Source organism: Notothenia rossii (genome assembly GCF_949606895.1).
Source record: "Notothenia rossii genome assembly, chromosome: 11".
Lineage (NCBI taxonomy): Eukaryota > Metazoa > Chordata > Actinopteri > Perciformes > Nototheniidae > Notothenia > Notothenia rossii.
The window spans coordinates 35,345,364-35,371,465 of NC_136910.1; the positions used below are offsets into that span (position 1 = coordinate 35,345,364).

The following is a 26,102-nucleotide window of genomic DNA, read 5'->3' on the forward strand; positions in this document are numbered from 1 at the left end:
GGGGGACTAATCTCACAGCTGACTGAGTCCCACAGTGGACCTGTGGACAGAGCGGTTACTCAACAGGGAGATCAACAGTCTTAAGCCACTACAAGAGGTTGCAGCATGAGGGATTAGTATCAATCCTTAGGTTTCTTTAAGTCAGCTGTATCACATGCAACAATGACTAGCTTCATTTACAATCATAATAGTATACCATACCCACTGCACATTAACAATATCTTACAAATGTGCCATTTACATAAACAAACAGTACTTTTAGTTTCTAGAGCTTGTATGAATCTGTAAGAAAATCTCAAATGAGTTCAATCAACATTACATTTTTTAGCAAACCAGCATCTTAGATGAAAGACTAAATGAAGCGGTGTTGGAAGAATACATTTTATTCAGACCTTACCTTACATGTGTTATTTTAATGAACTTATAAAACATAACAATAACACATGATGTGCCTTTGTTTCAAGTATCAAACATAAAAAGAATGCTTTGAATCTGTACAAGGACCTCTTTAACATTGAACTGAACAACATTATGTACAGTACAACAAAATGTCTCAATGAGAGCTTATTTTAAATACAAGTTGACTACCTTAACCTTACATGGGGTGTGTTTGTAGGAAAGGAAATTCAGTTTTCGAAATGGAAAAGCACATTTTAAGACATTGTTTTTTGTCAAATACAAAAACATGAATTAACATTTGCACAAAACTGAATACACAGATGAGGCATTATAAAAAGGTAATACTTTTTAAACGTATAACTGTACATGATGTCAAGTAATCCGGGTTTTTTCATGGAACAGATATGCAAAAGAACAATCAAAAAAGCCAGTGTGCAATATTTACATTTTCCCAGGTAACTAAAAAAAGGTATCTGAGGCGTGAAACATAGTGGATTATTGTAAAAATCCTCATTAAATGAAACAAGTGATTTACCAGCTTTTGAGTTATTAATTTGTACAATTTAATATTAATTATTTGATACTGGCTTTTTTAAAATAATTTTCAGTCAATTGGAACAACTGTAGATATTCAAAGTGCTTGTGTAAGTATAGCAAATATATCTTAATTTAATTACAACTGAGAGCAAAAGCAACAAAAACAACTTAGTTATAAATTAATCTATAACTTAACACAACAGAAATGTAAAAAGAGCAAACCACCCGCGGGTTCCTCCTCTTTCCCAGACTCTTCACAGCTGTCACCCCTCTTCAGCATCTGTAAAAATGTCACTTAGGAAGTACTGAGAAACACTGGTGGGCTCCTCCTCTAGAGAACTGCTTTCCATATATTCACTTGGCTGAGAAGTTGAACCCTGAAAGAAAAACGATATATTGGTGAGTTAAAAAAATGAACTGAATCAAGATGGCTCCCTATCCACCTCTGTCATCCTTACCTCAGCTGGACAAAGGGAAGTGCTAGGACTTTGCTCTGAGCGTGGTCGGCTGTGCTCTGAAGCATGTTGCCCCGGGTTCAGAACGGGTTTTGGGGTGACTTCACATGGTGTTGAGGCTACAGCTGCCGGGGTCGATTTTTTTCCTTTTGCAAGAGGAGTTTTCACCTTAGCGCTCTTAGAAGCTGCTTTGCCAGGGTCAGAATCCTTTGCTTTTCTGCAAGTTAAATGGAGAAAATAAATTAAGTCGCATCCAAGTACAATTGATATATACCAACATGAAAACTGGAGGATTTATCCAGATCTCAACCCAGGATTTTTCTTATAACCGTTTTTCCTCACCTATTCCGACTACTAGTCCGTGTAGTTTTTGCTCCTGAGCCGGTGCCCTCAGGGTCCACAACATTTGTCAGAGTCTCCTTTTCCACTTCTACATGATCAGCCCTTCCTCTCTGTGGCTCAGTGTCGTCAGAAGGCTCTAACTGCTCCGTGGTGTCTGTTTGGATGGGGAGGGACTCAGCATCTGTAAAAATGTCACTTAGGAAGTACTGAGAAACACTGGTGGGCTCCTCCTCTAGAGAGCTGCTCTCCATATATTCACTTGGCTGAGAAGTTGAACCCTGAAAGAAAAACGATAAATCGGTGGGTTAAAAAAATGAACTGAATCAAGATGGCTCCCTATCCACCTCTGTCATCCTTACCTCAGCTGGACAAAGGGAAGTGCTAGGACTTTGCTCTGAGCGTGGTCGGCTGTCCTCTGAAGCATGTTGCCCTGGGTTCGGACCGGGTTTTGGGGTGACTTCACATGGTGTTGAGGCTACAGCTGCCAGGGTCGATTTTTTTCCTTTTGCAAGAGGAGTTTTCACCTTAGCGCTCTTAGAAGCTGCTTTGCCAGGGTCAGAATCCTTTGCTTTTCTGCAAGTTAAATGGAGAAGATAAATTAAGTCGCATTCAAGTACAATTGATATATACAGTGGGTCAAAAAAGTCAGCCACCAATTGTGCAAGTTCTCCCACTTAAAAAGATGAGAGAGGCCTGTAATTTTCATCCTAGGTATACCTAAACTGTGAGAGACAAAATGAGAAAAAAATCCAGAAAATCACATTGTCTGATTTTTAAAGAATTTATTTGCAAATTATGGTGGTAAATAAGTATTTGGTCACCTACAAACAAACAAGATTTCTGGCTCTCACAGACCTGTAACTTCTTCTTTAAGAGCCTCCTCTGTCCTCCACTTGTTAACTGTATTAATGGCACCTGTTTGAACTCGTTATCAGTATAAAAGACACCTGTCCACAACCTCAAACAGTCACACTCCAAACTCCACTACGGCCAAGACCAAAGAGCTGTCAAAGGACACCAGAAACAAAATTGTAGACCTGCACCAGGCTGGGAAGACTGAATCTGCAATAGGTAAGCAGCTTGGTGTGAAGAAATCAACTGTGGGAGCAATTATTAGAAAATGGAAGACATACAAGACCACTGATAATCTCCCTCGATCTGGGGCTCCACGCAAGATCTCACCCCGTGGGGTCAAAATGATCACAAGAACGGTGAGCAAAAATCCCAGAACCACACGGAGGGACCTAGTCACTGACCTGCAGAGAGCTGGGACCAAAGTAACAAAGGCTACCATCAGTAACACACTACGCCGCCAGGGACTCAAATCCTGCAGTGCCAGACGTGTCCCCCTGCTTAAGCCAGTACATGTCCAGGCCCGTCTGAAGTTTGCTAGAGAGCATTTAGATGATCCAGAAGAGGATTGGGAGAATGTCCTATGGTCAGATGAAACCAAAATATAACTTTTTGGTCAAAACTCAACTAGACGTGTTTGGAGGAGAAAGAATGCTGAGTTGCATCCAAAGAACACCATCCCTACTGTGAAACATGGGGGTGGAAACATCAGGCTTTGGGGCTGTTTTTCTGCAAAGGGACCAGGACGACTGATCCATGTAAAGGAAAGAATGAATGGGGCCATGTATCGTGAGATTTTGAGAGACAGCCTCCTTCCATCAGCAAGGGCATTGAAGATCACCTTTTTAAGTGGGAGAACTTGTACAATTGGTGGCTGACTAAATACTTTTTTGCCCCACTGTACCAACACGAAAACTGGAGGATTTATCCAGATCTCAACCAAGGATTTTTCTTAAAACCGCTTTTCCTCACCTATTCCGACTACTAGTCCGTGTAGTTTTTGCTCCTGAGCCGGTGCCCTCAGGGTCCACAACATCTGTCGGAGTCTCCTTTTCCACTTCTACATGATCAGCCCTTCCTCTCTGTGGCTCAGTGTCGTCAGAAGCCTCTGGCTGCACAGAAGGCCCAGGAAGCTCTAACTGCTCCGTGGTGTCTGTTTGGATGGGGAGGGACTCAGCTTTCTTAGCAGCGGCAGTCTTGCTGGTTTGTTTCCTCTTTGTCGTTTTGGGCTTCACCTGCGGTTTGGCCGTTTCTAAGAGAATGGGGTACACGATGAAACAACATGTGCCCAATATGAGGATAGTGTATGTTATAAGTAAGTATTAAAGTAACTCATACCTCTTCTTCTAGTGCCTGTTTGTCTTTCCTTTGTCGGAGGAATTTCAGTCTCATCTTTATTCTGTCCAGTCTCTTGCACTGTAGATGGATGAACTGTAGTTCTCTCTGTTCCCATAAACACAAATAATCCACATTTACTATCAGAAATACATTTGTCATTCGTTAAAATAAATAACAGAATAAGGCAATCACCCTACCATGTGGGTCCACTTGATTCCCCTCAATTGAACCCTGGTGTGTGTGAGAAAATAAAAAGTGTGACACATACAGACATTTCATCACATTTTGGCTACAAGTGGTTCCTTGCAACTTCACTTACATCATCTGGGTCTTTCACATGTATGACGCCTGTCTCATTACTGTCCTCCATGGGCACAGGCACAGTGACATTAGGTGGAGGCTGCTCTTCTGCTGTTGCCAAACTCTCTCCAGGAACACTGATGAGGAGGGAGGACAGTTGTAGAATCACACATCAAACAGAGTCACATCTACGCCTGCATGAGAGAAATGACCATCTGATAAAACAGCAGGCACTAACCTCTGTTGCTCTATTGGAGCATCTGTTACAGGAAGAGAAGGGAGGGGCTCAGGCACACTGTCCACCCCCTCCCCAGATGAGCTGACTGGGATCTCGGTCAGAGAGAGGATGAAGAACGGTTCATCTGGATCAGCAGGATCCTGAGGCAACATCACTGAGAGTGAGAGAAGTGTTAGCCACCACCATGATGCATGTACTGTAAGTAATAAACATTACAATATCAACCAACGTACTGTCTGGAAATATTGTGAAGCTGGGATGACCTTGGGTCCCTCCTGCACTTGATGTTGATGCATCCTGGAAATGTGAAAGCAGAGAGAACCAATCAAGGATTCATCTTTTAATCAGAGGTACTTGACCAAGATGATATTCAAAGGTATGCCATATGATTTTGTGTAATAGTTGTATTGTTGTTGTACAGCGATCTAGTGGCTGGACTATTTAACCATTAACTTTTAGGTAACTGCTTTATAGCTACTATTTGTATTGCATTTTCAAATGCAACATCTAGTGATCAGTTGTTACAGCTGATAAAATAATTTTCTTTTGGTTCTTTAAAGAAAATACAGAATATTTTTTTAGTATAATAAACAATATTGTTTTTTCAAATAATTTGATCTATTCTACAATCTTTTTATACATAATTTACCAAATGCAGAAGTACCACCTGAGGTACAAGCGACTATTATTGGGATTCACTGCAATAAAATATAAACTGGGTTCAGAGACACATTGTAACAAAAATAATATTGCTCCATGTCATAAGCACGGTCAACTATCAATAAGGAATTTCAACGCAAAAATATACTGCAATCATAGTGCTCAAGATACAACTTTTCATGCATATCATTATCTCACCTGAGTACCTGAGTCAGGTACTAGTGTCGTGCAACCAGTAGACAATCCAGAAACCTCTACAAGGGGTTCATGTTGACTCAGTTGTTCAATTACTTTTGTTGAGCTTCCCAGTGAAATATCAGCATATTTTGGAGAGGGAATTGTGTTACTACTTTGATCAATGGCGCCCTCTAATGGTTTCAGGATGTCAGGTAGGACTTCAGCCACAAGTTTGGGGCAAACTGAATCATCCCCACCTTCTGAGAGAATACCAACATCTGCTGAAAAGAACCACCACAGGTGTTAAACAAATAAACTATAGGGTGATAGATTGCAGTAGTTTGAAAAGCTAAATGAGGTCAAACCTGCTTCTGCTTGTTGTGTATTCTTGACATGTTGTGGAGGCCGTCTGCTGCGTCCCAGGGTGGGTTTGGGTCTAATAAGTCGGCCTCTACGAGTCGGGGGAGCTTTTCCAGAGGGAGAGTCTGTTGGCTCTGGCTGTTTATCATCAGGGCTGTAATTGGAAAACAACTTTTATTTTCCGAGAATAACAAATCATTCCTTAATATTTAATGTAAAACAAAAGCGTGTAAATGCAACATGACAACAGTAGTTGAATATTCCGGGATATGATTCATTTCTTACCTTTTGACACTTGTTTCATTGGTTTCAGAAGATTGTTGAACTGCATCTTGACTTGGTGCCTCGGGGTCATTTTCTGTAGGTGGCTCCTGAGTGCTTTCTTCTGGATCTGGTGTGGAGTGTGTATTAGTAGATTGCATGGAGACAATTTGGGACTCTGTTGAACCATCTCCTGAAGACTGGACATCGGAAACTGTTGTTGGGCCATCCGTTGGTTGTGTAATTGTCTTTGTAGCTTTAAAGAACATGTCCTGTTTGCACTCACTTTGCAAACCAGGTCCTGCGTCATTATTATCAGAAGGCTGTTGTTCTGTGGTTAAAGAGGTTTTCATATGACACTGCTTTGCTGGTTTACAAATATCATTTGACTGCAGTTTTGAGCGTGTAGTTCTAAGAGATGATCCCAAATTGGGTTTGGGTTTGACCTTTGGAAAGCGTTGCCTTCTTTGTGAAACACTTTGTTCAGAGCCCTCTGAGCTTGATTCTATCTCACATGCAACATTTTTGTTTTGTTCTATGGTTTTAGGAGTGGAGTCTAATTCCAATGATTGTACTGATACTGACGCAGTGCTATGGCTAGGTTGTTCAGAAGGGATGGTACTGCAAGATGGCTGTGCCTCTACCTCTGCTGTTGTCTTGTCAGGTAAATTAGGTCTTGAAGTTGGGCTGGAGCATGTCTCTGCCTGAGGCATGGGTAGGAATGGGTCTTTAGTGACTTGAGGCTTTGACTGCGCAGTTCTCGACATCTGTGATAAGTTGCATCTGGGTTTGACTTGATGTAAACATATTCTAATAGTCTTACAAGAAGATTTGACTTCACTCGCTTCTTTCTGACTGACAGGTAACTCTATTACTGGTGTAACAGATGAAGCAAATTCTTCAGTTGACTCAGATGCAGGCTTTGTGTCTCTGGTTTCCTGTCCCCTACTGGGTTCAAACTGGGCCTCAGAGAGGTTCTGGGTTTCTGAGGCACTCTGTTGTGTTGTTGTTGAGCCTGATACAACTTCAAGGTCTGTCTCTTTCTCCTCAGTTGTAGACAGTTCCTCTGTAGGTTTAAGAGTTATCCCGAAATCCAATGATGGTCTACAATCTGAAGAAGGGCCAGGACTGTGACTTGGTTTTTCAGAAGGAGAGGCGGTGCAAGTTGGCTCCGCTTCAACCTCTGCTATTGTTTTTTCAAGGAATCTGGTATTTGGAGTCAAGTCTGAGTCTTTCTCTACGTTGTCTTTTGAAGTTTGGCCTTTAGAACGTACAGTCCTTGATGTCTGTGCTAGGTTGAGATTGGGTTTGATTTTCTGGAATCGACTTTTCCTTGCCTGACTTGTAGATTTGACTTCACTCCCTTCTTTCTCACAGACGGGTAACTTTTCAACAGGTGTCACACATGTAGCAGGATGGTCTTTGCTCTCTTGGACAGAGCCTTTGATGGAACCTTGTCCAAGCTGCAAGTCTGTGGCTGCTGCGTTAGATTTCAGTGGATTATTACATCTACTCTCAGATTTCACATCTGACATCAGAACTTCATCTGTCAACTCTGGAACATGAGGAACATCACTTTGACTTTGTTTTTCAGTTGAGGTGGTGAAAGTTGGCTCTGCTATTATTTTTTCATGGAATTTGGTAACTGGAGTTGAGTCTGAGTCTTTCTCTATGGTGTCTTTTGAGGTTTGAGCTTTAGAATGTATGGACCTTGATGTCTGTGTTAGGTTGGGATTGGGTTTGACTTTTTGGAATCGACTTTTCCTTGTTTGAGTTGCAGATTTGACTTCACTCTCTTCTTTCTCTCTGGCAGGTAACTCTTCTAAAGGTTTAACACATGAAGCAGGATAGTTGCTGTTTGATCCTTGTCCAATCTGCATTTCAGCGACAACTGTGTCAGATGTCAGTGGATTATTACAACTCATCTCAGATGTCCCAACATGAGACATCATATCTTCATCTGTTGACCCATATGTTGGCCTTGTGTCTCTCCTGTCTGGTTCCCTTCTGATTTCAAACTGGGCTTCAGAGATGTCCTTGTTTTCTGAGGCACGTCGCTGTGATGTTTTTGCACCCGATACACCTGAGAGTTCTTCTGTGAGAATAGGAGTAGAGGCTAAATCTACTGACGGTTTCATATCCAAAGCAGGACTAGGACAAGGGGCTTGAGAAAGGTCAGGAGCATCCGATGGGCTTTCTTCAGCTGCCCTTACTGTTGATGTTGCCGGTTGTGATTTTGACTGAGCAGTCCTTGAAGCTTGGCCTAGGTTAGGTTTTGGTTTCACCTCGGATAATCGTGCTCTCCTGGTCGGTGGAGAATCTGTCTTTGAGGTCAATTGAGAGATAGGATCCATATCAGAACCTGTCCTCTGATCACTGGATTCAAGAATGGGGATGTCATTATTGTCAATAATGTTTTGTAGCTCCACTGTGGTAACAGTTTCGGACGTTTCTGTGACTTCATTAACAGAAGTTGCATACATAACAGGAGTGGCACGGTTTTCCTTTACTGCATCAATCTTTGTTGCAACCTCTTCTTCTAGCTGTTCTCTGGTTTCATTCAAACTGTCTGATGTTGTCCCTGTAATTAAACATTGTGGCACATTTTAAATTATTTTGATTTAATCTTAATAGAATGCAATATAAAGAACCTCATGTCTGCTTTGTCTCTTACCTGTTAATTGATCTTCTATGGCTATTTGATTCTGTGCTGACTGTGAGAGGTGAGCCAGGTTCCCAATTGTCAACAGGGTTTGAGCAGCCTCATTGTAGCTCTCGTCCTCAGATACTTAAACAAAATAGGGCACCAACACATGTATGAGACTTTGACTTCTTAATATAAAATATTAATGTTTGCCACTGGGAACTACTCAGAATACCTGTTCAACCTACCTTCTGCATGGTCTATAGAAAGGAAGTCAATAACATCCTGCAAGGGAGACAAAAGAGTTGTCAGTCACATCAAAAGCATTCCAAATAAGCCAGACTAGTTGTGAAAGGATGTGATGTATATAAAAACATGTATTATAGTAGCCCCAGTTACACTTCTTTGTCAGTCTACATCATCTCTGTCAATTGATTACATCCGGACACCAAAATATTTCGTTGAGGTGATCCAGCTTTTGCAACATAGTTGAAACTTGAATGTCTTGCTTTTTCATTGAAACATTTACCAAAACTAACTTTGATGCCAACATAAGTGTCTGATCCAGGCATCCAAGTTGTGTTGTATGTATGTAACATAAATACAATAAAACAAAAAAAAGGAGATTTTCAAATATAATGACGTTGCATTTAATCAATGTTGACCCTTAATAACTAATCAAATTATGCTGATTGATTCAAATGACGTGTTTTTAAGATTAGATTTTAGAATTATAAGTGCATCTCAGGATAATGATTTAATTTTACTGGCATTACATTTGAGTTATAAGACACTTACAACGAGCAGGTCCAGCTGATGTTCGCAGGGTTCAGCTGTGCCTGTTTCTTTTTGTGCCCACTCGCAAGAGTCATCAGGGCAGAGTGCATTTTGGGAGATGCCCAACACATCAGGCATAGTGGCCAAGATATCAAGCTATATGTGGGATGGGGGGAGTCAGATTGGAGGGTTTGAATTATGGAATGAAAAACCATGCATAAAGAAAAACACAAAGATGCTAGTTATGTATGAAACAAAATTAATGGTGTGCTTCTGTGCAAGACATGATAGTAAACCGTTTTTCATACTTCCTCCATTGTCTCTTCCACTTCTGAAATGACAGGATGTGGGGAGCGCAGAATGGCAGGCACAAATACGGGGGCAGAGCTGTCCCTACTTGGACTGCATGCAGCGTGCTGCTCCTCCTCCAACTCTTCTTCCTCTCGCTGCTTTTCATCCTCCTCATCACTGTATTCCGACTGAGAAGCCCTGAGGGTGACTAATTTAGGCTTTTTGGACTCTTGGGATGATTGCTGCTTTGATGATCTTCCCCTCTTGGCTGTGGATTTGGGTTTAGGCCTGGCAGCAGAAGCAATGGACGCATCTGGCGAGGCAGGACTGGTTTCAGATGCAGCCTCCTTGGCAGAGTAATTCAAGGGCTTGGTGGGTTTAGGCACTCTTCCATACCTATCAAATGCAATTACACACTGATGAGCTGCTTATGTTTTTATTATATCCTAGTATTTTCTTTGGAAATAGTGTTGTTTCTGCATACCATGTAAGAAATCTGAAAATACAGCAGAGATATTGTACCTGGTAGGTTTTGGAGGTTGAACGGTTGCTTCCTCCTCTTCAGATGAATGACCATTATTGGCTGACTTACTATTTTGGTCTTGCCTTGAAGGTGATGCAACTTTTTTTACCTAAAAAGGTTAGCATAACTTTCAGTGAGCCAAAGTCACAGTATGAAGAAATATCTGATGACTCTCAGGTGAAAAGGAAAATGTAACAACCTGCTCTGTGGATGCTCCATCAATCACACTCTCCTCTCCTTTATCTGATGCATCATCGTTGGTCGTGGAGGGAGGTGGGGGCTTTTTACCCCTCTTTCGGCCCAACGGCAGCAGTGGTTTTGGTGCTCTACCTCGTGAAAGTTTGGCTGGCTTGATCGTGCCATCCTTGGCTCCCTCAGTCTTTTCAGACCTGAATATTGGGGCAGAACATGGACTTTAATGCCAACTGAAGATGCAGAATACTCTATTTGAAACAATATTTTAAGTTGTATTACATGTCTGATTTTGGACAGTCCTCAGAAAGTGCTGCCTCTATGTCTCCAGGTATAAAGGCCTCATCTGAGCATATGAAAGAAAAAGAAGAAATCCGAAGAAACATTTCAATTTCTGTGCCGATACAACAATCAGGGTTCATACACTTTTTCACCAATGATTTTCCATGACTTCTTCATGACCTTTGCCTACTTTTCCATGACCAAAGAAATTACTCTTTCTCAGCGGTACCACTGAAAATGGTTTATTTTAACATGGAACAGGAAAATAAGGTCTGCATATGAAACATGTTGTGCCTATCTAAAACAAATCAAATAGGCTTACTAGCTTCTACATGCTAAAGCAACTACAATCTCTCACCAGCAAAATACCTCAACAGTTAAATGCCATTTTACGTTTCATTACTATACAGTATTTATTATCATTATAGGATTACTATTTCGACGATTAAATAAAATATAAATGATATTTGATGCAACTTTAGTTACATTTCCATGAATTTTCCAAAACTTTGGGAAAAATATTGTTTTCCATAACTTTTCCAGGGCCTGGAATTAGCATTTTGAATTTACATGACTTTTCCAGGTTTTTAATGACCGTAAGAACCCTGAACAATATATATCCACAAGTTTCATCAATACCATTTTTATAAAATAATGACATGTACCTTGTTCATTGCTCTTTTTATCCGTTTTGTTTTTCTTGTCCTTTGGTTCCTCAGTTGAGGTATTCTTTATTTTGCGTTTTTTCTTCGACTCAACAGCAGTGGTTCCCGCCTCATTACAGAGGTCCTCATTCTCCTTCTCTCCCTCTTTCTCCAAATCAGGATTTTCCTTCTGCTCTTCCTCATTTTCCCCCTCCACAACACTCAGCTTCTTCCCAGCTTTCTTTCGGCCTGTAGAGGAAACAGATGATTGTTAAATTGAGACACACAAAGGACCAAAAGTGAAAAATGAAGCCCAGATGATGTCTTGTACAAAAAACGTTATGAGGATATAACACCAAACCCCTATTGAAAATAGAAAACAAGTATAATGACCCTTTTCTCTTTTCTTGCTCTCCTTTGGAGGTTTCTTCTCAACCATTGCCTTCAGTTTCTTCCTGTTTTTCTGAACTTCCAGTATCTTTTCTAACAGCTTAGAAAAATACTCAATGTCCAGTTTGCGCCTTTCTCCTGCAAAATGTGGCAGTAAATATGACATTGAAATAAATGCAGGTATTGCACATTGAGAACGATAGTAATTCAATATGATATTAGTATTGTTTACTGAATACTTACTGAAAGCTTTGTCAATCCTCCAGGAATTCTCTCGCTCTTCTTTTTTAAATTTGTTCTGAAAGTTTAAAATCAATGCAATTAACACAAACAACATTTTATAAAAGAGTAATGAGCAGTGCTTTGCTTCTATACATGATGTTTTATAATAGCTGTTATTATCACTAACCTTTATCTCTGATCGTGCTCTCAGAGGAAACAGTTGGCAAATCATGGAAAAGTCTGTTCCCACCATACTAATTGCCAGAAAGAACATGTCTGTCTCTGTTGGAAAACAGCAAACAATCATGACATCAAGGCATTGAATAAATGTGTGCTTTAAAAAAAGAATTACCATTCTTGTTTCTTTTTCTATTATCCATATCTTCCTACCTTCGCTGGACCAGGGTTTGCAGTAGGTCCCTTTCCTGAAGCTTGAGTAAGTTGTAGTGGAGCCACGCTCAAAGATGGGGTCTCGCTCATTTGCTGGATTTGGCCCTTTGGCTCGCTGGACTTCCACGGTCAAGCTGAGACACAAGTTGAGAGGTTATGATTAAGACCACAATAGATTCCTGCATCTGCATTATCTCTATATGGATGCATTTGTTGATAATGTTGGACAGTTCCTCTCAAAGTAATGAAACTGTTGAGTCTACAATAACTGAGAGAATGCAGTAGATAGATAATGATATGTCCTGTAGAAGTCTACCAACCTCTCTTCATCAATGATCAGTGTGCCGTCCTCTGCAACTTTGACCTGAGGAACCATCACAGCATCATCATCCTCCTCCTCCTCCTCCTCTTCCTCCTCATCTGCCACTGCCACTGCCACTGCCTCTGCCTCTGCCTCTGCCTCTGCCTCTGCCTCTGCCTCTGCTTCCTCCTCACACTGGCTTGGCATTTTTGGGACGAACTCGGGTTCCTGCACTTTCTCTGGGACACTGCAGGGATACATCGCAAACATCAGACACAGGGAAAATGTATGGAATGCAAACTACGGTCTAAAAATGTCCACACATCGAGTGTTTTAGTTTGATATAAAACATATCAGAATTATACAATGTGCATGTATCATTGGGTTTCTAATAAAATAAAAACACACTTTCGCATTTAATGGCTCTTACACTAATTAAACTCATTTGAGTTTAAAATATATTCTCAATTTCCACTTTTGTAAAGACCATGATGTATTTAAATGATTTTCAAGAAAACAGGACAGAAGAAGCATATATTTTTGTCATTGTGTTGATCAAAATAAGGATGTTAAGAATGAAGGTAACACTGTATGTAGGTGTATGTGTATCATCACATGTCCAACATCATTAGAAAAAAAGGAAATACATTTGATAAAGATGATGGGTTTAACTTACTTTTGTCCTCCTGGAGAAGGTGGGACCACAGTCTCATTCTCGACAACTGACTCTTCCAAACTGGATCTGGAAAAATTGCAAAACGATGGTCACACAGGACAAGGAACCAGAAAACAGCCTTCATGTGAAGAAAGATAAAGGATAATCAATAGAGAGGATGCATGGATTACATGTTACACAAGGTTGAGTAAAGCAGAGAAGACACTTACGTCATGGGGTTAGACTGTGGTAGATAACGGATGAGGTCCCTCATGGTCATTTTGGCAGGATCTAAATCAAATTCCTTTTCCCTTTTCTTAGATCTCTTGGTTTTCTGCAACATCAGATAATACACCAAATCAACATACAAGTCGAACTGTACAATAGTAATAAGTATGTAACCAACACTAAGAAAGTGAAGAAAATGAGGAGAACGATACTTACTGAATAATCTGAGTTTACCTTTTCTTTGTGCATCTCCTCTCTGAGCAGGTCTCTGAGTTTTTGGGCCTTTGCAAGCCTCTGTAAGTCTGAAGGGTCATTCAGGAGGCGACTCAGGGAGAACGCTGGTGTTGACAGTGACAGCCTACTCTTAGATGACATTAGAGTCCTGGCTTTCTCTGATATTGCAATAGCTTCTTTGTCTGGTAGAGAGAGAGGCACTTTATCCGGGAGACTGAAAGAAGCTTCATTTCCTTGACTGGCTGAAATGTTTTCAAATTCTTTGCCAGTGTTCGCCAGCAACGATTTATTTTCTGTAGAGTCCTCAGTTGTAGGTACAACTGAAGGCTCTGAAAGGATGGTGGTTGGTTTGGGTTGAATTATTTGCTGCTTGCTCTCTTCTGAAGGTCTCCGTCGCCTTGGGGACTGCAGTCTCTGAGGGGCTGATGCAGTCCCAGTTTGGCTGGACGTATTTGGCTTGTAATGGTCTGAAACAGGGGTTTCAGAGGCTGCCTTGACAGGGGTTCTTGTTTTCCGAGCAGCAATGGAGGGGCGGCCTGGGGCCACTTTAGGCTTGAAGGAAAACCGCTTCCTTCTCTGGAGGGCTGCTGAGGAGCTGGTACCTTCCACATGTTGGTCAATACCATCCCTATAAAGAAACAACAATAGTTATTGTTTGTAGATGACAAAAACATTAGGCGAGCAATGTCATTCTTATCACTCACCCTGGGACTGTAGGTGTTCCTGATGGGTTCACAGCAGGCTTGTTATCTGTAACAGCAGAAGCAGTGGAGCTCTCACCAACGTCCTTAGGGGTCTCACTGGTCTCCTGATTGGCTGAAGGGGATTCCTGAGCTGTTGATGCTGTTTTTCCTGTAGCACCAACATTGGGCCGGATACTAAATCTTGACCGACGGAACATTTTGACCTGAAAACACACAGGAAGTCAAAGCTGCATTGGTATTCCGGCAACAAAACCCTTAAAAGTGCAAATAAGGAGTGGAAAACATTTAGCCTTATCATGTGCTCAGTTCTTATAAGACACGTCCCCTAATATCTTATCAGCACAAGTATAACTGCTCATTTGACCACATTCAGATCACTAAATCAATACCAATAATTTTTGCAAAAATTTCTCCATGTTTTAACCTATTCAATTTACCACTGCTGCCATATCTTTCATTACATTACATTTAGCTGACGCTTTTATCCAAAGCGACTTACAATAATTGCATTCGACCAGGAAGATACAACCTTGAAGAAAACAGAATCATATAAGTACATCAGGTTTCATAGAGCCAAACATTTCCAGTGCTACTCAACTGGCTTTAGATAAGCCAGCCCTTTATTAGTATATAAGTGCTTTGTTAGTAATTCTATCGCTCGAAGTGGAGTCGAAAGAGATGAGTTTTCAATCTGCGCCGGAAGATGTGTAAGCTATGTGCTGTCCTGATTTCAATGGGGAGCTCATTCCACCATTTTGGAGCCACGATAGCAAACCCACGAGTTTTTGCTGAGGGGAACTTGGGTCCCCCTCGCAGTGAGGGTGCAGCGAGCTGTTTGGCCGATGCAGAGCGGAGTGCACGTGCTGGGGTGTACGGTTTAACCATGTCCTGGATGTAAGAAGGGCCAGATCCATTCGCAGCATGGTACGCAAGTACCAGTGTCTTGAAGTGGATTCTAGCAGTTACTGGAAGCCAGTGAAGGGAGCGGAGGAGTGGTGTGGTGTGGGAGAATTTAGGAAGGTTGAAGACCAGACGAGCCGCTGCATTCTGGATGAGCTGCAGAGGTCGGATGGCACATACAGGTAGACCAGCCAGGAGGGAGTTGCAGTAGTCTAGGCGTGAGATGACGAGAGCCTGGACCAGAACCTGCGCTGATTTCTGGGTCAGCTCAAACGCATGTAAGAAGTAATAGTAATTTGTTTTAATAACAACTTTTCTGAAAGATTACATTTAACTTTCACGGGATTTACACTACATAATAAAACACACTTTGTGGTAGCACACTATTAAGTGGCTCATTGAAAACCAACAGTGTCAGCACTGATATGTGGGTGTAGGTGTGTGTATGAGTGTGTATTGTACATTTTTTATTTATTTATTTATTATCATGACTTGCTCTTATCTGTATTCAGTGATGTCATCTATTGTAAATATGTACAATGGTATAACAATGTTGTGGTATTTTTATTATTGCTTTTAGGATGTCTATCACCATCTGGCAAAGGGACTATCGATGAAAACTAGCCTTTTGGCTAATTTGAGTACTTTTACATGTTTGTAATATGTTGATTAATGTACACTGTCCGTTGTTTTAAATTTTAAAAAAAAAATGTAAAAAGAAAATAAATCCTCAGATATACTATTGAAATACGGACTTATGCATGCAATATACACTTTCTTTCCCAGGGGCCATTTGTATTATTCTAAGAAATTATGACTACGGACTATTGTTTTGATGAGGATTAGCTTGCATTTATTTAAGCATGACTACATAGTGTGACAAAGTACTGTTACCTTATGTTAGCAGGAGCAATAGCGAGAATACATGCAGCTTTCTGCAAGCCTCAGCTATTCTATCAGCGGCAGGACTAGTGACGTTGACAGTTTGTAAAGATAATCACAAGGAAATACGCCCCAGCAGTTTGAATACGTTAACACAACCTAAACTCAGTCAATAAGTATTACAACGAGACAATAATGCGAAAACAATGCGAAAAGTGCACAAAGCTGGACTAAAACTCGCTTGACAACACTTTTAGTAAGCGGGTCCTCCTCACTTGGACCGTTGTATTCTTCATATTTTAAAGCTGAGGCAGTTACATTTATATTGAGTTACGTCAAAAATAATTAAATCACCTTGAAATAACTTACCCGTTCAAAAATATCTCATTTGCTGGGAGAAATAGGCTTACATTTATCGAAGATAGCTACCTGGTAGCGGACCCCATGCACAAACTAATCCGCCATGTTTTTCATGACGTAATACTTTCGTGAGGGAAGGGGGTTGTGGGAAATGTAGTCAGCTCGCTGCAAAACGACTGGCTGAGGCAAGAGAGTGAGGTTGTTTTGCAAGGATTTTCTTAAAGACTCTGAGCAGCAATGTTATGAAACTCTTTGAAGGCTTTGAAAACATTAACTGTAATATCATGCTCAGTATATAATAAGTAATTACAATATTTTTTAAGCAAAAGCAACAATGTACCAATCCAAAAATAACCCTAACAAATCGCGTGTTTTTTGCTTGAGAAGTGCAGAAGAATTAACAATCCAATGTAGCTACATTTCAAATTAGGAGGTTGCTAATTATGATAAATATATATGTAAGCAGCTTTTGGTGTTGGTTATTTTACACACAACTTATATTTCATATTTGAGCCTACCACTGGAGAGATCATTGATTGTGTTTTTTTTCCTTATAGTTTTCCATTTTATTCTAACTTAATTTACATTTAGTTAAAATGTCAGAAAGATACTTTCTAGATATAGGCCTAATGTGTTCTTAAAAAATATATACATTCCCTATTTTGTAGTACTTTAACTTTAGCACAATTTAGAGATTGCATAGCTTTAATAAAGAGCATTTCCAAATGGGTTGTTTTTTTTACAACCTGAATTTTTCTTGTTTCAATGTATACAACCCATAAGGCGGCTATTTGCATATGCTTGTATATATCCATATTTATTTTGTTTAATAATATGGAACTTCAGTGATCGACAAAGCCTATGATCTAAGTCTGTTGAACCTTAAGTGGTTTCCAACATTACTTCACTAACTCAGTCTGAAAAAGTCAATGAACAACTCATTATTGAATTCTTTTTTTTTTAATACAGACAGCATCAGCAGTGAAACTCTTTGGACGTGCTTTTTTTTTCATACAATACATTTCTATCTTCAGCAGATCAGGACAAAACATTTATATTTTTTAATCAGTGGTCTTTACACATGGGGAACTACTGATTGGATAGTAAAAGCAACACCATCAGAGGTCGTGGTGTAAAGGAAGGGTGGGCTCGGGACAAGAGTTAGAAACGCTCATCATTTGGATTGTCTTGCGCACGTTGTAGCAGCTTGTCCCAAATATTTTATTTGACGTGAAGATCTCCACTAGCTCCATTTTAACTGGAAGGGCAGAGAGAAGAAAAAACTGTGAAGATAATATTTATCCTCTTTAGATTAAATACATTTTGTAATAATCAAACATAAATGCAAACTTACTTATAGATAAAGTTATGGTCAAGCAAAGGGATTTCCAAAAGGATCCCCAAAATCTGCTGTTGATCCAGAGTTCAGCACAGCAGTCTGCTGTCAAATAGAGAACAGGAATTAAAATTAATTACTGAGAATCTAGAAAAGTGTGTGTATGCATCTGTGTAAAACTCTGTACCATGGCTACAGGCGGCCCTCCAAAGAGACTCGAATCGGGGGCCCCAAATGCTTGATCAAACATGTCATGTTTGGGTCCCTGGGCTTGGGCTGAATTATTTGCAATGGGAGCAGAAGAGAAGGCGGCATCTAGCAGGCCGGGGTTAAAGCTTGGAGCTGCAGCTGGCACAGGAGCTGGTTTAGAAACATCTAACAACAGACACATTACAAGGACACTATTAGTGACAAATCTCACACATAGTCAGCTTCCAAAATGTTAGGTGATTTACCATTTACAACGGCGGACATTTGATTGATATCAAAGTCATCATGATCAGCATTATCCTGCGGCAGGCCCACTTTATTGTTAAAGTACTGATCGAATGCCCCGGCTTCGTTGCTGCCTGGGGGGGGAGCAGCGTTTGACACTAGGTCTCCTTTCCTCGCTGGGATGGCAGGGGGCTTGGCAATCTGGAAGTCCTTGAACATGTCCTTTCCACTCTTCTTCTCTCTATCTCCAAGAGGGTCCAGAGATGTGAAGGCACAGTTCTCTACCTTTGGAGGGGCTTCCTTAACAGGTGGCCTAGGAGGGGGGCGTGCCGGACCCTGCTGGTCACCCATTCCGGGGAACTGGCCAGGCTGGAAAGGATTGGTCATGGCGGGCTGACCCCAACCTGGAGCACCTGGTGGAGGCTGGCCCCAGCTGAGGTGAGGCGGGGATAAGGGTGCAGCGCCGAACTGAGGGGGCATCTGCTGGCCCCAGGCTGTGGGAGGAATGGGTAGGCCACCGAAGGCAGAGGGCTGTGGATAGTTAGGCCTCTGGCCTGGAGCTCCTGGCATGGGGAACATGGACGGTGCAGCGGCGGGGGCCCCCCACATGCCTGCAGCAGGGACGCTTGTGATAGCTGGAGGACCTAACTGAAGATTCCCTGGATATAAAGAAAAAGGGATTTCAAAGTTTAAAAGGGAAGGAAGTGTAAAGCCTAAAAAAATACCGTATATCTGAATCAAACACAATGTTTCCCTCTTGTGTATTACCCAGAGCAGCTATGGAGGAGGGGTAGGAGTTGGCGGGCGTGCTGTTGAAATAGTCCCCTGAGGAGGGGGGTGCTTCAGCTTGAGCAGCAAATAGCTCTGCTCCAAACAGATCGCCTGCTGCGGACTATTCAAGAAAGTTATAAAATAGTATTATATACTTTATACATTGTAAAAGTTTCATTTCACCTCGTGACACAGTTGTAGACATGATAACTCATAAGATAAAAAGTATAGTAGAAATTAGGTTTAAACAAAAGTTTACTGCAATTATGTAGTCGAAAGTACTACATTACCTGAACATTGATACGACACATGCTTTGCCACTTACCACTGCGTTTATCGCTGATGCATGAAGGTTAGAAAATAGATTTAGAGCAGAAATGACAAAAGGTAAAGTGGATTGTTCAGCAGCACAGTCAAAGTGTCATTTATGCAAGACAGTTAGAGAAGCATGTGACCACCAGTGCATGCACGAAGACAGAGTGGATCCAACCAGGAACCCTTAACCTTATCCAAACGAAAGCATCCTGTCATATCCTGTCAGACACCAGTGCATAACCCAAGAAAGGGATGTGTTAGCAACCTGTGCATTCAGCCCATTTAAGGCATCACACATGCAAATCTAGCATGATTCATCTAGCTATGGAATTTCACCTTTGCACTCCTTCGACCTCGTCCAGCCTTAGAGCTCTGCGGAGGCGGACTTATGAAAACTGAATCCTTGCTATGAGCCAATGGGGGTTGTGGGGGAGGAGTTATGTCATTAGAGACAGGGGAAGTGTTTAATGATGATTCAAAAAAAGGGTTTTTAGTTGAGAGAACTGTTCCAGATTCATCCATCATGGTGATTGTGTTGCTCTGAGTTATTTTGCCCCCTAGTGGCCACTGTCCGTTACTGAGAGCGAGGATCATGGTTTTACTGGATAACCCATTTATCTGCTGACTGAGGTGTTTGGGGTCTCCATTCAAACCACTGTTAACAATTGTTGTGCAAGTGATGCCAGCAGTGCCGTTTAGGTGATTACTGGTGGGGGGGGAGATCTGTGAGTTATGGGGTTCTGACCAAGGGGGTGATAGCGGGTCATCTCTGAAAGGGTCACTGTCTGGGGTTGGAAAGTAGCCAAATCTTGATGAAAAGGGATTCTCTGTTTGGGGAGATGCCCTATGGTCAGGGGCAAAGGAAGTTACAAAGGACGGTCCCTTTATGCAATTCTGATTGCTGTCAACTTCAGCAGAAAAGTCCAGCAAGAGCATATCATTAGATTCCTGGTTAACATGAGAGGGGCAGAAAAAAAGAGAATTATGAATCAGTTCTGCAGAAGGAGAAAAACACATGTGTTAACAAAATGAAAAATGAATCACATGGTGTGAAAAGACAATTTAAAGCTGCTACCTGTAGAATATTTACCTCAAAATGAAAAAATGTCACGGTAAAGCAAAGTCCAATTGAAAAAATTGACTAATTGCTAACTTGCCTTTGTCATCAGCAAGGTTGAAGTCAGCACTAACTCCATGATCTGAAACTGGGCTTGTGAATTTTCCCAGAAGTATTACCCTTAGAAGACTCCAGGTGACACAAACATGTCTTACAAATAGATTCTACTTGTAGCAGCTTTGGAGGTTTGATGAACAACAATGAGATTGGTACAAGAAGTTAAACTCAATTCTTAAAAGATCCTCATGAACTGTCAAATCTGATACAACTGATGATTAAACAAAAGTGTAGCCTTTTTAGAATTGAGTTTACACACATGGAATGATCTGGAAAGTGCTGAGGCTATTGAATGGAACCATATTTTGTTTCCTAAATCAGATTTTAGAAACAGGTTTTCAACATGAGGCAGCATGTAGCAAACTTTATTCTATGAATGCATCTGTACCTGGTTTAAAAACAAATCTTACCATAGAAAATAAAAAATGTAATAAAAGTTTTCAAGGGCCTACAGTCAACATTAAGGTGCCTGAAAAGTATACACTGAAAGTGGAAATGCCCAGCTGCACTTAATTTCCTAAGCATAATTCCACTATGTTGCCCAGCTAAAGGGAACATTTTATGGCACCACACTTACATTTGGAGCCCGGATGTCTGGAGGGGTCGACATGTCTCCAAAAAGGTCAAACTGCTCCACTGGCTGGATGTCAAAAAGAAACAGAAACATACAGTATTTATCCAGCTACTATAAATCAGAGCTATGTTATTTAATGTTAAGCACTTAACAAAAAACAGGAGCGGACAAACTTACTTGAGCAGTTTTTACTCCACCATCTACACCTAGCAAGGCATCACTTCCATTCTAAAAGAAGAACAGAAAAGCAAAAGGTTAAGGCAGGAGTTAGAGAAATCATTTGGGGAAAACAAGCGCTTCCAAGTGCTTACCTCAACTACAGCGCTGCCATTTTCCCCCTGTAAACAAGAGGTAGACTGTTAATGATTAACGTATTTTCGTAATTCAGTGAGACACGTGTCATTTCACATCATTTCAATGGAATGTCTGAAGATGTGATTCATTGAAAGAACACAGAGAGGCAGTGTTGACATTCAGGAGGTTTTACAGTGTACTGTATACCCTTCCCAGATGGCCACATTCAAATGGTTTTCTCTCAGAAAGAACAAGGTCTCACAGTCCAACTTTTGAAAGGAAACATATTTTTCCAGTTTTAAAGTCAACTGCTTCCGTTACCTTCTGTGAGGCCTCTGCCTCTTTCTTCCGCAGGTTGAAGATGACCTGGAAGAGATCTTTCAGGTCAATGACCAGGGGCTCTGCCTGTAAGGGGACAGAAACACATTGTCATTGTTGCACATCTGTCTTGGTAGTTTTTTTTATCTTCACAAAGCGAGTGTCAATGCTTGAGTTTTTGTGTCTTTTTATTTGCAAATGTTACCTGTTGTGCAGTCTTTATGGCAAAAAACTGATGCTGCCCTTCTGCTCCACACACATATCCAAACGCCCTGTTATCTGTGACATCTCTGGCGATGAAGGAGATCCTGTTTACCATGTGCTCATGTTCAATCACCTTATGAGGACAAATGCTTTATTAGCAACACAATCTAATAAACCATGTGATGTCACTGTAAAGGAAGGAGACTTACTCCCGATTTCTCATCGATGATCTTGATGCCCGACATGGAAATGTTGACCCAGATCCTCTGTTTGTGTTTGCCTTGGGACCGAGCAGCTACTGCCATACCCTAGTATCAAATAAACAATACAAACTATTCAGATGTTCTATCTTTTGTCATAAACAACCAATGTCTGTTCATGATACCAACCGCAGATGACATTTAAATCGCCAACTTTAAAAACACCATCCACTAAATACTCCATTAATCTTATAAATAGCAGGGCTCAGTCCTTTTTGTACCTTAAGTTTCATCATGGAGTCCTGGCTCATCTTGTCTCCTCGGGCTTCTGAGACATCATCGACTCCAATCAGCTTAGCCTTGTACCTCACCCCATCCCCCTGAAACCTGCCCAGCAGGTATTCATCTGTCTTTTCTGGAGCTGCGAAAAACATCAAGAAAGGATGATTTCTACAACATACGACCTCAAACATTGAACAGTCAAATGGATGTCTTGATCACAGCACAATAATCTCAAAGTGTGTTTTTAAATCACTCACCTTTCTTCTTATCTTTCTTGAATGGGACTTTGGATGTGGCTGTTGATGGGGAGGTGGGAGGAGTGTTGAGGGTCGTTGGGGTGACGACGCTCGGATCGGCAGGAACCGGCGCGGTCTCCACCTCAGCAGACATGGTGTGGAGAGAGGAAGGTCGGGAGTAAAGCAGGCAGCAGCTCCTGATTCAGGGGCAGCAAGGTCAACCAAACAGAGAGTCCTAGCACCCACACATGCTTCTCTTGTTATTTGTCTGGAGGATAAAAAGAGAAGTGCATGTGAGGAGAGGAAAAAAAAAGAAGAAGGAGATAAAAAGGTAAATATGCACTTATTCTGGTCAAATTAAAACAAAATACTGTGTTGAGGAGGCATAAAACGATGAGTGAAAATACTTTTTTTTACTGCTAAAGGTTTGTAGGTAGCTGCTGAAAAGATGTTTGGCACATCATAAACAATCAAATATGTTAACAATCCACAGTAAACATTTACAACCATAGAGACACCCTTCAAGGAGAGAGGCAAAGCAGACCCATGACCTATAAAACATCATAGGACAAGATCACAGAAAACACACTTTAACCCTGCTTTATTCATGCTGTGTCAGATGTTCAGCCCCGTAAAAAGAGCGTATTATCCTAAAGATAAAAAAGATCCAGAAAACAGTCACCTCTTTACAAATATTGTTCTCCTGCCATCCAACGGTACATTTGTTTAGGGAAGCTTTTTCAGGACGCGTAACTAGGACAAAGAAAGACGCATTTTGAAATACAGTCACATGATGCGAGTTGTTGTCAGACCCATACAAATGCCATCAAATAAGCACGATGTGAAACTATGACAAGAAGCAACATGCTAGTCGCATTCATGTGTACTGATAATCAACAATAACATCATTAATGTATCTGCCAACACACTGAAGAATCATGAATACCTTGGCACTCACTGTGCCGGAAACACAAGGCAATGTCACATGAGGCAAAAACAACATCACAGAGGACTGCAGCGGACACCACAGCAGCTGAGATTCACCTATATATCCTCAACTATGTTATGTGGGACGGATTCTGTTAAATCAAACAAGCCCAGCCGAGTGCAAACATTCACATGCATTCGGCACATCAAGTAGAATACAAGCGAGGCAAACATGGCTCTGCTGGGACATATACGTACCCTTAAGACCGGCACCGGACGCTCCACTGCCTGCACTGAGAGTAAAGAAGATGGGAGCACTGTAGGACGGGCCAAAGGTTGATGGTGGGCAAAGGTTGGGCGATTACCTGTGGTTAATCTTGCGCTAACAGAGCAAAAGACCTCGTGATTCCCAGCTAAGCAACTATAAACACAAATTGCAGTTGCAATAGCCTTTGGAATGATGACTTAACCACAGCATTTCAAAGTAATCTATAAAGCCAACACTTATAGATGATGTGGAATCAGGGAGAAATGAGTCCCATATGACAACAAGCAAAAATGCACCTGTGGGATCAGTTTTCATATTGTGAGAATATTCAAAACCAGTCCAGTCCAGAGGTACTGTTCATGATGAAATCGATCAGGCCGGTAAATGTATTTGATTCAAAAAGGAAATTAGAGCCATACGGATAGGATAACTGATGGGATCGCTGAAGTCATCAAGTTCCAACTGTTGCCTCTATGAATGTCAGAGTATGAGAGTATACAGATATTCAGTAAGGGAAATCAGATTTAAAATACAGTGGGTGAAGAAAGGCTTCCAATTGAGTGCATTATTTTAAGAATGAGCTTGATTGCTGTTCGAATGAGGGTTTTATCCTAAGAGCTAAAGTCCTGCTGTAAAACAATAAACTTATTTTCCTCCATCAGTACCATATTTGAATTTGAGACAGACAAAGAAAATAAGCCCTTTTCTGTTTTGTTTGTCATGTTGACATTCCTGCAACCGCACAGATTCTTGCCGATATGTGGGTAAGTGTTTTAAAACAAGACATAAGCCTAAACACTTGTTGCTCAGTTTACACATAAGTGTGACACAGGATTGCACTTCTAGTGGTGTCAGAGTCCTACCTGGAGGAAAGGCTAGTAAAAAAAAAAGTGAAATGTCAGCGATTCATCGCAGATTTAAGTTAAAGGATTACTTTGAACAACTTCCTCAAAAAAGGTAGCCAGTATGTTACCAGATGAAGGGGAAGAAAAAAAAGCTTTTTATAGAATCCACCACTATCCCGAAACAAATAACATTTAGCCACAGAATTTACACAAGTGAAAATTCATATTTGTCAGCAGAATAACTGCAGTGTAAGGGCAGACATGTCACAATCCTTGGCCGTCAGGAAACGTAAACTACTGCACATCTGGAGGAAATCAGGGAATGACTCAGTCTGCAAGTGAATGAGATGGTGAAATACCACAGGCCCACTGTGGACACAAAGGCCATGCAAACACTTTCATACTAAATTGAAGTTGTTTTGCACTTAAACTACGATATAGCTTGGCCTATATGTATGTGGACAAGAGATGCAATTAAAAAGGTTTCGAACATCATGGTTTCCTAATGGCTCAAGTTTAAACACGGAAATGTTTGTTAACAGGATGCTGCCACAAGATTCTCCTGGAAAGAAAACTTGCAGAAAAGAGATTTGAAATGGTTTGTTATCCCAGCAGTTGGGACAGGAAATGAAAGGAGTCCAAATGAAAACATGGAATTAAGTTTTACCTCCCGCAGAGATGTGTAGGAAAGAAGGAGTTAATGCATAATTGATGTAATGTCTGTTTGAGACAGAGCAATCCGCACAAAGCTGCAACCCGTTATACGTGTGGCTTTTACAGGCAAAATCAAATGGAAACATTTATGTAGCTACTTCAAAATGACTACCTCTAGTTCTTTGCTGGATTCCTTAATTAATGCATGGATGGAAAATGTTACCAGCACAGAGACCTACCTGTTTGAAAGCGCGCAGTGTGATGTTACAATCCTGCTGTCGAAACACTGACTTTTGTCCCGTAATGCCTCCGCGGCTCCGGCTCCGGCTCCGGCTCCAAAATGAGTAAAAGCCAAACACAGCTTTCGGAAAAGAGTCAGATGTTTTCCGCTAAATGCCGTGGACAGAAAGGAGAGACTGCTGCAAACTCCCAGTTTAACCCTTCACTGACTGACAGACCTAACTCTCTGCACATTTCAACTGGCCGGGGGGGGCGGGCTCTTTACGTGGAGGAGGATTTCTCCACCGGTCATATGACCTCACAGCGGGTCGTGAAAGATGTTGTGTCATAAGAAAATAGATCTGATTTCCTTTGCTTTTTTTGTAAAACACACTTTTAAACAATTTTGTCGTGCTTGCATCACTTATTTAAAAGTCTAGTACCTGCAGCTTTAAACACATTAGGTTCCTTCTTAGAAACATATAAATATGTTGAAAATATTTGACAATGTT

At 41.1% G+C, this 26,102-nt stretch overlaps 2 protein-coding genes across 8 annotated transcripts; both read right to left on the minus strand.

Annotated features, from left to right (window-relative positions):
* Window positions 1-367: 367 nt before the first annotated feature.
* On the minus strand, window positions 368-16,671 carry LOC307024747 (uncharacterized protein). 4 transcript variants are annotated; one of them, XM_079659126.1, is made up of 31 exons: window positions 16,548-16,671; window positions 14,397-14,599; window positions 13,693-14,320; window positions 13,461-13,564; window positions 13,252-13,317; window positions 12,595-12,822; window positions 12,275-12,408; window positions 12,072-12,166; window positions 11,906-11,960; window positions 11,666-11,800; window positions 11,294-11,521; window positions 10,629-10,692; window positions 10,354-10,543; window positions 10,154-10,263; window positions 9,649-10,027; window positions 9,362-9,496; window positions 8,812-8,848; window positions 8,594-8,707; window positions 5,944-8,500; window positions 5,664-5,812; window positions 5,320-5,579; window positions 4,695-4,758; window positions 4,462-4,615; window positions 4,243-4,360; window positions 4,121-4,154; window positions 3,924-4,028; window positions 3,558-3,837; window positions 2,093-2,306; window positions 1,734-2,011; window positions 1,395-1,608; window positions 368-1,313 (listed from the first exon to the last, which is right to left on the minus strand). In XM_079659126.1, exons 2-31 carry the CDS (start codon window positions 14,591-14,593, stop codon window positions 1,200-1,202), a joined length of 7,440 nt encoding a protein of 2,479 aa, XP_079515252.1. In that variant the 5' UTR covers window positions 14,594-14,599; window positions 16,548-16,671; the 3' UTR covers window positions 368-1,199. The 4 variants fall into 4 exon arrangements, with proteins under 4 accessions (XP_079515252.1, XP_079515251.1, XP_079515250.1 ...); XM_079659125.1 differs by having other exon boundaries at window positions 5,320-5,576; window positions 13,675-14,320; XM_079659124.1 differs by having other exon boundaries at window positions 13,675-14,320.
* An 808-nt stretch (window positions 16,672-17,479) lies between these two features.
* Window positions 17,480-25,840, minus strand: dab2 (DAB adaptor protein 2). 4 transcript variants are annotated; one of them, XM_079656657.1, is made up of 15 exons: window positions 25,611-25,840; window positions 22,699-22,945; window positions 22,441-22,580; window positions 22,169-22,267; window positions 21,961-22,092; window positions 21,759-21,842; window positions 21,455-21,481; window positions 21,321-21,371; window positions 21,147-21,209; window positions 19,732-20,343; window positions 19,078-19,201; window positions 18,330-18,968; window positions 18,062-18,249; window positions 17,893-17,976; window positions 17,480-17,796 (listed from the first exon to the last, which is right to left on the minus strand). In XM_079656657.1, the coding sequence occupies exons 2-14, from the start codon at window positions 22,829-22,831 to the stop codon at window positions 17,911-17,913; spliced, it is 2,358 nt and encodes a 785-aa protein (XP_079512783.1). In that variant the 5' UTR covers window positions 22,832-22,945; window positions 25,611-25,840; the 3' UTR covers window positions 17,480-17,796; window positions 17,893-17,910. The 4 variants fall into 4 exon arrangements, with proteins under 4 accessions (XP_079512783.1, XP_079512781.1, XP_079512782.1 ...); XM_079656655.1 differs by having other exon boundaries at window positions 17,893-17,979; XM_079656656.1 differs by lacking the exon at window positions 25,611-25,840 and adding an exon at window positions 23,863-24,011 and having other exon boundaries at window positions 17,893-17,979.
* Between the last annotated feature and the right edge of the window lie 262 nt (window positions 25,841-26,102).